This window comes from Rhineura floridana, chromosome 6 (genome assembly GCF_030035675.1).
Source record: "Rhineura floridana isolate rRhiFlo1 chromosome 6, rRhiFlo1.hap2, whole genome shotgun sequence".
NCBI lineage: Eukaryota > Metazoa > Chordata > Lepidosauria > Squamata > Rhineuridae > Rhineura > Rhineura floridana.
In genome coordinates this window covers 90,832,121-90,848,006 of record NC_084485.1, presented here as the reverse complement: position 1 = coordinate 90,848,006, position 15,886 = coordinate 90,832,121, and the positions used below count along the sequence as shown (strand labels likewise).

The window sequence follows — 15,886 nt, the reverse complement described above, 5'->3', positions numbered from 1 at the left end:
TTTAAAACATGATAAATTCAGTGTAATACGAATATGTAAACTGTGCTGAGGAACGCAGAGATACCCAAATCTGGATCATGGGAGTTCTGTTTTATGCATGCTATTAAGATATAAGTACAATTTTTTAAAAAAAATACATACTTCATATTTTGAGGAGTCAAGAAAACCATAGAAGAAATTTTAGCAAACTGAAAGCAGTTAATCATATTGAAAGAGGCAAGATGTGTACTTCTTGCTAACCATAAGAATTTTAGTGTGCTGTGACAGGCTTGTGCACATTGTGTGATGTCATGCAACTTTAGAATCTAGTATGGTTAGTGAGGAATTCAACAACCAGATGGTATTTGTTTTATTAAAAGCAAAAAAAAAAAAAGCAAGTTGCTAGTCCTTACAGCTGTTAATATAGGTTTTCCAGGATATAGGCTGTTTTGCAAAGTTCATAAGCCAGCAAGGAATTCTCACTCCAGAGGTTGATGCCCCCACCGCCAGTTTGGGCAAGGGCAGGTGTGTGTGGGCAGCACACTGGTGCACTGACATAGCCATGCTGCCAGGGGCAGCCAGGGCTATTTTGGCCTGTGCTGCCTGCACCTCCTCCATCTTATATCCCTGATTCTGCATCAGTTGGTTAATAGGTTAATCTGGCTGTGTGTACTATTTTTATAGCTGAATTTGGTCACTTTTGACATTTTGCATTGATTATCCTGACAGATTAATTCAGTCAATATGGCAAGAAAGTGCGGGAGGGGGGAAAACTGGTAAGGACAGCTAGGTGACACCCTTAGGCACCTTTGGGGGTGACAGGAGGCTCCCGAGGCCTGCAGCTCAGGGCTACAGGGCCAGGAGCAGGATATGGGCAGCCTTTGGGGCCAGCTTGCCTCATCTGAGCTCCTACTGGGAGGAAGGGTAGGATATAAATTTAATAAATAACGGGAATAAATAATAAATCTTCCTGGAGCTTTGGGACCTCGAGGGGTGGTGACATAGGAAGGCCTCCCTACGAACCTTCTGGGTATAGCGGGGGCTGGGGTGGGCAAATGGCTTGCTGCTGCCCCAGCAGGGGTCGGTCGCCCTAATAGCTGCACACAGGCTTGGCCTAAGTTGCATACACCGCTCCCGCACTTATAACTCCCTCTTCAGGTTTACATCAGGTTTTGTTTCAGTGTTAAGATTTTAATGAAGTGGCCCCTTAGTTCAACCCAAACACTGGTGTCCATGTCTCATTTCAACCCTCTGCTGCAAAGTTTAAGTAGGATTTCCAGAGGATGAATTTCCTGCATAACACTTTGCCCTCCCCAAAAGCAGAATGAATGATGCAAGTTCACAAATATACCCGCTTTTCTTAATTTCTGGAATTGAAGCAGCAGGGCTCTTATATATTTGTGTAGTCACATGCTTGAATCAAATGGAGTTCTTCCACTTTGTAAGGCTCTTGCACTTGTGCATGGTAGCTCTTTGTTTTTTCCTGCTGCAGCCTCACTGAAGACCATTCCAGAGGCTCCCTCTGTTGTTTTTGGGGTGCAAAAGAGGATGTGGTACAGCCCTAGAAGTCTGCTTGCAGTTCTTAAAAGGCTCAAGCAGCAGAACTTGCCATAGATCTTTAACATTCTTTTTAATAGAGTAATTGGATCCATTCATACTTGCATGACTGCTCTGGTCATCCAGCTGCCAATTAACAGGTTTTCCACAGGAAGAGTTGGAGAATAATTCAGACTGGCCCTAGGGTTTAGTTATCCGTTCTTGCTTCGGACCTGGTTGTTTGAAATGTGTGTGATCTTTTTTGGGGTGTGTTTTGTTTTTAGTGTTACAAGGAAAGAAGAAGGGCAAACATGATTCCCTATATTTTGGACAGGCCCACAAACAAGAGAACACATTATTGGGCCACAAAGAAGTCCAATTTCAGTATATATCGGTTTGTGAAGTTTTGGAGTGCTACCATGTAGAACTTGCAAGGTAAAACCATAAGTTTTGATGTCCTCATAAAGCACTTCATAATAAGGTCCATCAAGTTTTATGTGAGGTATGGACTGTCTCCTGTCTTTATATAGAATGGCTTATGGCTTGGCTAGCTGTTTAAATATACTCTGGCAATGATGCGGGGTTGTTTGTCATTTAAAAGGAAGCCCAGACAACTCTTCTCTGCTTTTTGCATTTTCAAAATTCAGTTCAAAATTGGTGCCTTAATTACCATTCTATAGGATTTATTGGAAAATTTGCCAGATCAGAACTGACCCATGTGGTCAACCACTGGGAAACTTACAAGAATGCTGTGAACATAAGCGCCTTCCCCTGTTTGCATCAGAAGTTGGTATGCAGGGGTGGGGGGATATACTAACTCTGAACATGGGGTAATGGATACTGCCCCATTAGAGCTAATGGCCCATTACCCCACAAACCTAAGTTTGCCTTCAGCCAACTCTTATCCCCTCTCTCCACCTACCTTCTTGCTTACAACCAGTCCAGGGAGTGGCACTGCCTGTCAGTTTCCTCCTTCTTCTCCTCAACCTCAGTGTTGCTTTTGCAGAACTCAGCAGGGAAGGGGATGGGACAAAACTAGAAGGAGTTGGCTCTGCCTGTCATTGGCTCTGGCTCCACTTAGTGTTGGGCATCCAGCTTTCCACCGTACTAGTTCCAATGGGCACCACTGACATGGGGGGGGGAGCATTTCACAATCATGGCTGTCATAATTGTATCACTGTTGTTCCCATAGTTTTTTCTAACAAAGCTTCTGTGACTGTTCGTTTGTTTCCAGCTTTGATAGAAGATATTTCACTTGCTTCCCCCACTCCTTTATCAAAGGCACAAGCATTTTACCAGAAAAAGATGTGTGGTGGTTTTCCTCAGTCAGAATCTGGAGGCAATGATCTACTTGACCAGTAGCATGAAAAAGAGCTCTATGCAGCAAATGCAGCTCTGGGTAATGGTTAGGGGACTCTGCCAGATGCCTTAGTATTACTTGTCTGATCTGGCATAGAGGATCAAAATGCCTTTCCAGTTTTCTTTTTTGTTTTGTTTGAATCTCTAGCTTTTTTTTGCTTTTGCAAGGTGTGCTTCGGAAAATGTAATGAAAATCAGAGTGCTGGCAGCATGTTTTTTGTCACCTCACTTCTTTCTTGCCTTTAAATTGCATGTGCCATTAATATGTGGCCTACAATATACAGTACTAGAACAGAGGTAGGAGTTTGGTTAGGTTTGGTGTCAATGTTATGAAAGTAATGTAAGCAGCATGTGCAACCTTATCTAAATGGTAGTTGAAATTTCATTACTGCAGTAATGAGCTCTTTCGACTTCTATTATCCTTGCACAGCTGCCAACAAGAAATGCAGAGTCATCAAGTGAGCAGCAAGGCTAATCAATGTCAATTTCTTTTTATGAAGAAGCTACTCTATTTCTTGTAATAGAGAGTTCTTTGTATTCATAGCCCACACAAAAGGCAGCACCTGAGAGTACAGAAATGCTTGGCAGTCTCTAACTAATATTTCCCCCCACTCTCATTTAGTGTTTCTCATCATAAATTCATATTCTCGATGTTCTAGGCTTAAACATCGGCTATGAAGCTTTTGATACATATGCATACGCAAATATAAAATAGTTTAAAATGTTTAATATTAAAATTAGACTTTATTTAAAATGCTGCCCCAAATCAGAAACTAAATAATTATTGGGGAATGCTTGGCTGCTTAAAAGAAAATAATTGATTGACATAAATACCTTTTGGAATGTAGCACTTTTACATGCACACAGTGGCTCAGTTGTCACGTAACACTAAGCCAAACCATCGCTTAGCACAAACAAGCAGTTGTGTGGGTTCCTGGAGCCATGATTGCAGCCACAGTACTCCTCCGCAGTCCTGCTGCTGCTGAATTACCCAGGGCTAAGCCATGGTTTGGCCTAGCATTGCATCTGAAGCCGGGCTTGTGGTTTATCTTGTTCCACCCAAACTGTGAGCAGTAAACTAAGAACAAACTCTGAGTGTTGTGTGTGAACCAGATCTATGAAAGTTTTGCTTAAATCCTTTTGGTTTTTTTTTTTGGCTGTCTGTAAGTTTATAACTCTCTTTTGTCAAAGTTTTTAGGCTATGACAACAAAAACATATGATACAATTATGTGGAAATACATGAGCTGACATGTATAGGATTGCATTGTTAGTTCTTGAGATAGGAGTGTTGCAGTGTGGAGGCACTGCACATTAGATCCCATAAAGTTACTGGAATTTTGCAAGAGCACTTAGCATCTAGGTGTAAGGTAGAGGCTACGTTACTATGAATGAAGTCAACATTACTATGTTGAAATCAGTGGGACAATTCCAAATAAACCTAGTAAAGATTAGGCTGTAAATTTAAAAAGCTTCTTCAGGAGTAAAAATCTGTGACATGGCACTCAAGTAGTTCACAAATTGTATGTTTTAATGAAGACAAGTCCCAGAACTGTCTCCATGGTGGCCATTCCACCTACTCATAAATTTGTTTGTTTTTCCATTCATTCTATTCCCTCCTCATCCCTTTTACATTGAAAGCCTGCAGACACGGACTGTCTTCATAATTTTCGTACAGCTTCTAGAAAAAATTAGGAATAATAATAATTAGAAAAAGGATGTTGGAACATACTAGTTAATATCCAGTGGTGTCAGGCTGTGAGTAGAATGGGGTTCCGCTTGTGTAGTGGGAATTATTATTATTATTAAATATTATTATTAAATTTATATCCTGCCCTTCCTCCCAGAAGGACTACCATTTCTTTTCCTCTCCACTGCAGCCTCTCATGTGACCCTCAAATCAGTTGGGGGGCTCTCATTGCAAATTTGTGGGCCATGGAGGTTGCAGAGGAGAGGAAGGAGAATTCTGTCCCCCCACAACATTGGATAACGTTCACTTTGTTGTGATGTGTGCTTTATTCTGAAAACATTAAATATTTATTAGAATTTCTTAAAAGACTTGTCTTTTTACGTAGAAAAGGATCCTGAAATATGTGGCACAAACTGTTGCATTTCAAAACTCAGCCATTGCTTTAGTTTTGAATGGGGAAAACATTGCTGTTTTAACTGTGTAACAAACAAAGTTTGTGTGACTCTGCATTTGCAGTTGGAAAGACTTTGATGTTTTAAGCCTTGAAGTATGAGGAAAGCTAACAGTAATATATAAATTGCTGACTTGACTTTTTTTGGTTGCTCTGGGCTGCCAGTGATGATGATGGGAAAGGTTTGCTTTTCTCCACTTGTTTGGGAAGCACAGTTGGGCATTATTTCCCAGAGCTTGGAAAAGTTACTTTTTTGAACTACAACTCCCATCAGCCCCAGCCAGTGGCCATGCTGGCTGGGGTGATGGGAGTTGTAGTTTAAAAAAGTAACTTTTCCAAGCTCTGTTATTTCCTAAGGATCATTACCAGTGTTTTTTTTAACATATTAAATTGAGGCCAGCTGTCCCTTTAGTGAGTTTATCTCTAGTGAAGTACCAATACCATAACATTTGTTTGGTGTGCGTCTAATAGAGCAGGAAGGAATCTAGAACATATCCTCTAATGTTTCACAAATGAAAAAAGAAAAGTACAGTGGAAGCTCGTTATAACGCATCTCACTGTACCACAGATTCAGATATAGGACAGGTTTGACCATGTCCCCAAGTAAAATACTTTATACCCTATTTTTCTGTTTGTTATACCTCTTTTTTCCTCTCTGTGCTCCTTGTCCCTGGTGAGTCCACCTTCCCCTGGCTCTTTGAGTCTTTTCCCCCCGTCAGCATTCTTTTAAAAATTCTCTTTCTTGACATCCCCCTCCTTCCCACCTTTTTCCTTCCTGGTGGTTTTTTCCTCAGGGACACTTATCTCTTGAACCTTCTTCAAGTTCTTTCATTACTCTCTGTGGAGCTTTATTTTTATTTTTGTTAACTTGTTTTTCCCTCTCTTCCTGCTCTTTTCCTCAGCTGCAGTGGTGGTAGTGTTTTGCCTCTCTAGGAACCAGTACTCACTGCTTTGACCCGTTCAGTGCAATTTTCACTATAACATGGAAGTCTTATAATGCAAGTGTCCCCTGACCCCCGCCTTATAATGAGCTTTCACTGTGTGTCTAACAGATCAAAAGACCACTGCTTGAAACCCCACACCCCCACAATATTGCACATTGCAGAAGGATCTGCTCTGCCTACTGTATGCCAAATTCATTTATTCTGCAATAGTCCTGTCCTCCACAGGTTTAATATTTGATAGGATGTTTGGAGGAAGCTAAATCCTGATGAACGTTCTCTTAACTTACAGCCCCCATAGCAGGGTTGATACAAATAAATGATTTTTTAAAATTATATCTATCTATATATCTATATCTATAAACATAATTGTGATTAACCAAACAGAGGTTTTTATTATATTAACAAAACGTTTCAGCTTCTGCCTTCATCAGCTGCTAACATAGAAAATCATATATATATATAAATTTAAATTGACTTTCAAAATTTTCTTAAAATAATTACTAAAAAAGAGTCAAAGATATCATGAATACTAATTATACAGTTTCTAATTATATTATAATTATATTCTTTGAATATGTTAATAGCAGTTTATGGAGATTGGAGATAACCTGATCAGTCTTATTCTGCAGGTGGTGTACATGAAGTGCTTGATCTCTCTCTCTCTCGGCCTTGTCTCTCTCTAAGTGCAAAGATAGAGAAGGTCAATGAATAGAGAAGTTGGGGAGATGGAGTAGATCTGAACAAGGAGGAGACCACTGAAGTGATAATCCTGCTCTTAATGGCAGTAGCCTCTTCTGCAGATGCAGAGAGAATTTTTCTTCCTTTAGACTAATTCATTCTAAATTGAGAAATAAACTGGGAACTGAAAAAGCAGGAAAGCTTGCATTTCTATTCCAGACAATGAACAAAGAAGGGAAAGATGATGATGAAGAAGACTGAGTTAACTGTACTACCCAAAATTTTAAGTTTCTCATGTTGAAACTTGGTTGAAATTGCCTAAATTTTATTTTTTAAAGAACTTTAAATTTATCTAAAGACTCATTCAAAAATCCATGTGCAGAAAATTGACCAGAAGAATAAAAAATCTTATTAGTACAATGTAAAAGCCTATTTGGTGTTGGTGATTCTGGCACATCATGACAAAAATATAGTGGTTAATTGAACAGTTGGAGCTTGTTCATCTCCTGAATGACTTCACAAGTTCATTCTGCTTTAGTACTAAAGTGACCAAATTATCTCCCGCCTTTTTTGATGAAAATTAATCTGAAAACTGATCAGAATAATTGCTTTGTATGTACTTACCTTCTAATGTGGGGCTTCCATGTGGAGCTGCCCTTGAGGTTGGTCCGGAAGCTGCAGCTGGTGCAAAATGCGGTGGCGAGACTGCTCACTGTGGCAGGGTATCGCCAAAATACAGGAGATCACTGGGCTCCTGCTGGGAGGAAGGGCAGGATATAAATCAAATAATAAATAAATAAATAAACATGTCACCCTGCTGCTGAAAGAATTGCACTGGCTGCCCATTTGCTACTGGGCCAAGTTCAAGGTTCTAGGTTTGGCGTACAAAGCCCTGTTCAGCTTGGGACCAGGATACCTGAAAGACCGTCTTATCCCTTATATACCCAGTCAATCACTGCGCTCTGTGGGTGGAGGCCTCCTGCAGATACCATCTTATCAGGGGGTCTGTTCTGCACAACATTAGAGTTGCTTTTTAATATGTTTTAAAACCTTTTTTTTTTTTAAAAAAATGTTTTTAACCTTTTTTTAGATGTCTTGAAATCTTTTTTTAAATGTTTTTAAATGTTTTGTTTTAATGTATTTTAGTCTATTTTTATTATGTTTTAAAGTGTTTTTAGTGCTTTTGTTTGCCGCCCTGGACTACTGCTGGAAGGGTGGGATATAAATAAAATAATAAATAAATAAATAAAATAAAATAAAATAAAATAATGAAACCTCTGTTTCTGAATATGTATTAAGGTTATTTTAAACAATAATGTACTTCTACTAAAGAATGATGAATAAATAGAATCTTCCTCACTAGTGATTTAAACTGTGTTTTAAATAATTAAAATTCAGTCCTTCAGATAAGCGATTTAAATCAATTTGATTTAAATCAAATCAACTCTGCTCCATAGGCAAAAATAGTGATTTACCAGACAGAGGAACTAGGAAATAGGGAAGACTTGACACTTATGATGTAGGTTGGCTTCCAGTGATTATTTGAAAGTCTTGACCGCTAGTTTATCTTTTTAACTCAAATGTATCACTGGTAACTGCTGCTGAAGAAGGGAAAAGTTAGCAGCCAAGATCTTAATTGCCTAATGGAGTCATTTGAAAAGATGTTTTATGTTCTGTTGGGAATCAAACTATGTACCTTCAGTGGCTCGGCACGGAAAATAGTATTGTGTTTTTACAGCTGAACTTAATAAACCTTAGCGTTATTAATCTAAGCTGCTACTGTTGGGAGTGCCCCATCTTTTGCAGTAAGTATGTGATTATTTTAGGGCCATTCCATGTATTTTGCATAAACATCTCTTTTTAAAAACAAACCATATTTGATGGCAGTTAAATATTAAGCTCAGCTCTTGGAAGTTAATATTAAACCTAGCAAGAGCTGCTTAAACTTGACTCTAAATTTTTATTTTAGGAAAGAGGTCAGGCGGCCAGGGAAGGGTGTGCTGAGGGTGGGTTTCTAAGATGTGAATAGAAAAACAAGAGAATGACTGAAGTAACTTGTCTGTGTATTATAAAAATATAATGTGTGCGTCTAGTTCATGCAGTTGGCGAAAGGGAAAGCAGGCACATGCTTCTTATATTTAGTATTGATATGGTGCTTTTCCTGAGTGATCAAAGATATATATATATTTTAGTAAATTCTCATAACATACCTATATGGTAGTCCAGTATTATTATCCCCATGTATTACAGTTGTGGTGGGGGAGACATTCTGTACTGGCAGATCTCCTTGTATAGGGAGCCCTGCTACCGCAGACTGATACTAGCCCAAGCAGGCTGATTATAGGCTGGGCAGTGTTGGTCAGTCTTTCCCATGCTGATATCCTCCAGGTATTGATGGACTCCATCATTCCTGACCATTTAGGCTGATGGGAACTGTAATCCAAAACATATGGAGGGCACCAGGTTGGGAAAGGATGCTCTAGGCAGTCTAGCTGCTTGGGGAGTTTCTAAGTCCTAACACCAAGGACACTTCCTTTCAGTCCAGCTCTAGCAATATGATCTCTGTCACTTGAGGCTCAGGTAGCCTTGGTGGCATGGAGTGCCTTCTACCAACTTCGGTTGGTGGCCCAGCTACGCCCCTATCTGGACAGGTATAACCTGGCTTCAGTTGTCCATGCTCTGATAACCTCCAAGTTAGATTACTGCAATGCACTCTGTGTGGGGCTGCCTTTGAAGACGGTTCAGAAACTGCACTTGTGCAAAATACAGCAGCCAGATTGGTAACAGGCACCAAACGGTTCGAACATATAAAACTGATTCTGGCCGGCTTGCATTAGCTGCCTGTATGTTTCCGAGCTCGATTCAAAGTACTAGTTTTAACCTATAAAGCCTTACACAGCTTGGGACTACAATACCTGGTGGAACACCTCTCCCGACACAAACCCACCCATACACTACGCTCAACATCAAAGGGGGATATAATAATAATAATAATACATCTGGTTATTAGGACCAGATGGTGAAGTGACTTGCTAGGTGAAACCAAGAACAATCATGATGTGGTGATAAAATGGGGAGGTGCTTTCCCACCTTTACTGCTAAGCACTGGGAGGTAGCTGTTGTGGCATGTTTGTACTGCAGCCAGCTCTATATAAGAGCATAACCACTAAGAGGATAGGTGTCCTGGTGCAGGCTGCTGACATCAGCTAGGGTGACCATCCACTTGGATCCCCCTCCCCACCATCTTTTGTCATACTTTGGTCCCTGGTGGTTTTGCCTAATTAACAGCTCTCAGTTGTTGCCACTGTTGGTTAACCTTCTTTATGTCCTTTTTTCTTGGTCTCTTTTCACTTTAAAAAGAAACTCAAACAAAGAAAAATGTGATGCCTCTGCTGTGACCCACCTTAGGCCCAATGTTGCACACACAAGAGATGAAACTATTGAGCTGGTACCATTGTGTAAGTCCTGCCATATGTCTATAGTTCATAATTCACTAAAAGGCAAAAAACCATTGCAGTTTAAGAACATACCTATAGCCAACAGATATTTCTATGAAACTTTAAAAATCAGGGAAATTGGGCAGCTATAGTGAATGCACCAGAGGAGCAGGAGACCTGACCTCCTCTCTGAGATATTGTACTGCCCTACAAATCTGTAAAAATGCAAGCACGATTTGGGTTGGTCTTTTACAGTCCAATCCACTTGCTGTGTAGCTTGGAAGAACTGGTAATGTGTGTCCCCTGATTAGCCAAGCCAAACAGCTGCCTTTTAGAACACTAACAGTTGATTCTTACTGAGCATGCCTGCACTATCATAGACTCCAATGTTAAATTTCTTAAATTAATTAAAAATTAGCCATGCATTTTTTAACTTTTAAACTGCAGAAGATGAAGGTCAGAGTATGGGGCAAGGTCAGTAATAGGATGACAGGTACTCTGTGAACATGGCTGATTTTTAATTAATTTCAACAAGTTATGAGACCATTGACAGAAAAAAATCCAACAGTAGTCTGGATTTTTTCTCTTGTTTTGCACTTTGAACTCTTGATTCTCCCTAAGTGTTTTGTGTATCACCATGAAAACTTAAGAGGGTTGTTTAGGGAAGCTTTTCTGAGTTCAGGACTATAAGATTTTATAAGATTTTGTTTTGAAATGAGCTTCTGGGAAGCATCAGAATGGCATAGGGGGTATTTTCAATTTAACATGGCGGAATGCGAAAAATCCATGCTGGCTATAGTGCACAGTCACTCTCATGGCAGTATAATAATTTGCTATAAATTTTAGCATCTTTGCAATTGGTGGAACCAGCACTATTTCTCCTGTATTTTAGGGTGCAGCTTGATTCATATACATCTGAAATAAGATTTTGGTAATCTTGTAACATATATCTATACAGTTATTAACCAGTCAGTTCTATATAAACAAGCTTTCTCACTTAACTTTATGAATAGACTAAAATACTGTATATTCTTTTTTTTTTTTGCAGGCAGCTATAAATGGTGTTATACCCCAGGAAAATGGGATTTTACAAAGGTAGGTGGAGAACTTCCTCACAGCAGCATATGGGACAAACTATTTCTTCTGTTGGTGAGCTGGTATTAGCACCCATGATTCCTATAGCTTGCTTTAAAATGTTAAAGGTTTGTATTCAACTAAGTCCTACTCAGAGTAGACCCATTGAAATCAATGAAACCAAGAGTTAATCATGTCAATTAACTTCAGTGGGTTTACTCTGAGTAGGACTGTCACCCAAAGTTTATTAGTTGGAAAAACTCTAAGAAATAGTATCTTGAGTTTTCCTTTTCCTTTTTAATTGCTTTTCTTTTTGTTCCTGCCTTTTATCTTGCAACCCTGAGGGCAGGGACTGCCTTACCGACACTTGTAAGCCACTCGGGGAGCCTTTTGGGCTGAAGAGCAAAATAAATAAATGACGAAATAGCCTTTTCTCATATCATCCAAATTTAATGCTTTCATTTAAGTCATAAAGAGATTAATGTCTTAAGTAATTTATATAGATATAAATTCAGATTAAGTGCATCTTTCAATCTTAGAAGTTCCTTTGCCTGCCCTAGCCATACTTTGCATGTCAAATAATGTGCTGAGGTCAAGATCTTTTATCTCCAGAGACTCCTCAAGTGAAACTACTGGTTCTCATTAATTCCTTAAATCAAAATTTGTCTGTGTACATTAAATCTTAAAGTATTCAAGGCCCAGCACTGATCCGCAACATTTCCCCCCAGTTTTTTTTTTTGCTATTTCCAATCTGCTTGTAATAGCTAACGAAATTGCTAATGCTGTTGGCAGTCTTTCTACCGATAGTCTCTTGGGCTTTCTATTTAAATTTAAATTAGGCTGATTATCACCTGTGAATTCTGCCTCTTGCCTCAGGTTACTGTGGTGCTGACCAAAGGTGTTAAAGGTGATTGTTATCACCTCATTGAGATAGAACTTCAAAGGAATACACATTGCAGCACTTCAGCTGTTTATGTTAATAACAATGTCAAATTAGCTGCGGATTTGTTTTTTAAAAAAGCTGGTGTCGCTGACAGTTGCAACCATGAGTCAAACTCGATCCGAAGACATACAGGATTTATGGATTCTGACAGAATTCGGTAACAAATCTGAAAATGCTGAAATTCGCCCCCATCTCTAACAGTAATGCATGTTAACTGCTCAAAGCAGCAACAATGAACAACACAATCCACCTATTGAGCTTGAAGTGATATCATCATTATACAGTGCCTTGCAAAAGTAATCAGCCCCCTGACCAGTGCTTTCACATTACTGAATTACAAATGGTATATTGTAATTTCATTCTGTATGATATTTTATTTTGAAACACTGAAACTCAAAACCAATTATTGTAAGGTGACATTGGTTTTATGTTGGGAAATGTTTGTAAGAAAAAAATGAAACAAGTTGCTTGCATAAGTATTCAACCCCCACACATTAATATTTGGTGGAGCCACCTTTTTTTGCAATAACAGCTTTAAGTCTTTTGGGGTAGGTATGTACCAGCTTTGCACACAGTGTTGGAGAGATTTTGGCCCATTCTTCTTGGCAGATTTGCTCCAGGTGGTTCAGGTTGGTTGGACGTTGTTTGTGGACTGCAATTTTCAAGGAGTGCCACAGATTCTCAGTGGGATTGAGATCAGGGCTTTGACTGGGTCACATTCACCTTTTTCTTCTTGAGCCACTCCAATGTTGCTTTGGCCTTGTGCTTGGGATCATTGTCCTGCTGAAAAGCAAATGTCCTCTCAAGCTTCAGGTTTTTAGTAGACTGAAGCAGGTTCTCTTGCAGTATTTCCCTGTATTTTGCTCCATCCATTCTTCCTTCTGTTTTAACAAGATGCCTAGTCCTTGCTGATGAGAAGCACCCCCACAGCATGATGCTGCCACCACCATACTTCACTGTAGGGATGGTGTATCTTGAGGCATGGCAAGTGTTAGGTTTGCGCCACCCATAGCACTTTGAGTTTTGGCCAGAAAGCTCTATCTTGGTCTCATCTGACCACAAAACCTTTTCCCACATCGCAGCTGGGGCACTCTCATGCTTTCTGGCAAACTCCAGACATGCTTTTAGATGGTACTTTTTAAATAACGGCTTCTTTCTTGCCACCCTCCCATATAGGCCAGTGTTATGCAGAGCTCTTGATATGGTTGACGGGTGCAGCATTACTCCACTTCCAGCCACTGAACTCTGTAGCTCGTTCAAAGTGATTGTTGGCCTCTCTGTGGCTTCTCTCACAAGTCTCCTTGTTTGAGCACTGAGTTTTGAGGTGCAGCCTTTTGTTGACAGTGCCTGGGTGGTTTAATGCAGCTTCCACTTCCTGGTTATTGATCCAACTGTGCACACTGGGATATCCAAACACCTGGATATTAGTTTGTACCCTTTTCCGCATCTATGCATTTATATTACATTATCTCTCACTTCTGTAGAATGCTCTTTGGTCTTCATTTTCCTTCAGATCCACAGCCTGACCAATGATCCTTTAACAGTGGGGTTTTTATCCTGACAATGTGACAACAACTTTAATGGTTCACAGGTGGAGGCCAATGGTAAGGTAATTGTGCCCCCGATAGGGTAATTTCTTTCATCAGTGTAAACTGGGAGCTTCCACAGCATGGGTTGAATACTTATGCAAGCAACTTGTTTCAGTTTTTTAAGTTTCTTATAAACATTTCCCAACATAAAACCAATGTCACCTTACAATAATTGTTTTTGAGTTTTAGTGTTTCAAAATAAAATATCATACAGAACAAAATTACAATGTACCATTTGTAATTCAGTAATATGAGAGCATTGGTCAGGGGTCCGAGTAGTTTTGCAAGTCACTGTATGCGTAAACCCAGATTTTAAGCCGCATTCCCCATCTACTTGTTCTTCAGATGTAGCTGGATTACAATTCCATCAGCCCCAGGCAGCGTGGCTAAGGTCAGGGAGTATGGTCATTGGAGTCCAGCAACATATGGGGGGGTAAGAGGATGGAAAAGACTGACCTAAATGACTGTACATATTGGTCTCATTTTTGCAACAGCCTCTTCTTTTCCCCCCACCACCATACCCACAAAAAAACTCTCCTGAAAGTTGACATTGAGTGTGGCATGACTCTGAGAAGCTTGCAGCTGGAAGAAAAAACAGGCAGAAGCACCTTTGGCGTGAACACTAGGCTGTTTAGCTGTTTTGGCTTAACAGAGGATGAGAGCATCTATTTGCTAGGGCATGGTGAAGCAGCTCTTACACTTGAAATACTGCCCTCCATGATGCAGTTGCTGAACCACTCTAGCCCTAATGTTGTACAATAGATTGACCATTTCTTTTTTTAAAAAATGAATCCATCACTTTATAGCTCAACTTATGAAATCCCTTTGCCCTGATCTAGCAGAACAATCTGTAAACTGGAAGGGAAACAATCTGTATGTGAATCACCTTTTGCATGTTGGGTGTGCAAAAGGTGCTGCGTGGAGGGAAACAACCCCCTGCTTACAGAATTGGGGCTGCCTGTGCTGTGCTCTTGCATTGTGAAACCCAGCTGAATGGATGGGTCACTATGGTTTGGAGCTAAAGGGGACTGATCCCTTTCCCTCTCCTGCTCAGCTGTGAAACCTAACAGCACCGGCCCTCTGTTTGGCAAAGAAGATGTTCTCATACAGTAATGCTCCTGCAGCCCACTTGAGCACACACAAATCTCTGAATTAGGGCCAATATATTTTTGCATGGAAATATATACACCTAAACACAGCACATCCATTGTTCATCATGGCTTTGAAACTGCCAGTGGCTTCAGAGTTGAGAATTGCTCTTTGTTCTCTTTGATTAGCAAGAAGGAAAAGAGGCCTCTGTATAAAAAAGACTCATAGTGCTCTATTTGTTTGTTGACTCCCCCTCCCCACTGCAACACACATACAATTTGGGATGCAGAATGATGGGAATTACCCTACCAGACCGTTGCGATGGCAAATGGTCTTAAGGCTGAAGCAGTACAGATGTGTAAGTAACTGCTCACAGCACAGTTCAAGTTAGCAGCAACTCAGTTTGATAACATTTTGTTTCCATTTTGCACTGAGGCTTTGGGAAACATACGAAAGGTCAGCATGAACTTCCTTTCTTTAAAAAAATAGACATGAGAAGGGACAAAATTTAAACTGCCAGTTTATACATGTACAGCTTCTTAATTCGGACATCATGGCTTAGTCATAACTATAACTACTTACACTTTCCACTGAAATGTTGCCTATTTAAAATGCTCTGCCACTTTTGTGGCAATGCACATAGTATTTGTTTTACAACTAAAAATAGAAGGAAAAGGTAATAGAACACTCTGTTTTGGCATTACTACTAAAATAACTACTGCCCAATCCCTAAATGCTTGCTTAAATAAAAACACTTTGTATTGATCCGCTCAGTAGTTGTTGGTTTGTTAATTTTTTTACATGCTTTCAAGGGAAGGGATTCCAAAGCTGAGGAAAATGAATATGTCCTTTTGTCTCTTTCCCCCTTAGCAAGAGCTGAATCGAAGACTTGCTTTCACACAGAGAGAGATCACAATAGGACAAAGTGAAGGAGGCAGTTCTTAATATATGATAGGCCTATTTTATTTAGGGCTTCACAGAACTGAATTGTGTTTAGAGAGAAAACAGGAGGTCAGTGCAGTCCCCAGAGCACTGGTCTAATATGCTTCTGGTGACCCTTGCAGAGTAGATTGCCGTATTCCATATTGGCTGCAGTCTGTTGACAGTCTTTAGCATTAG

At 39.9% G+C, this 15,886-nt stretch overlaps 1 protein-coding gene across 1 annotated transcript in view; it reads left to right on the top strand.

Moving 5' to 3' along the window:
• The window catches only part of FAF1 (Fas associated factor 1), a 299,638-nt gene that overhangs the window by 18,282 nt on the left and 265,470 nt on the right, over positions 1-15,886 (top strand). Inside the window, exon 3 of the mRNA XM_061632944.1 lies at positions 11,121-11,167. Within this exon, the coding sequence (XP_061488928.1) occupies positions 11,121-11,167 (47 nt within the window). The remainder of the gene's footprint in view (positions 1-11,120; positions 11,168-15,886) is intronic.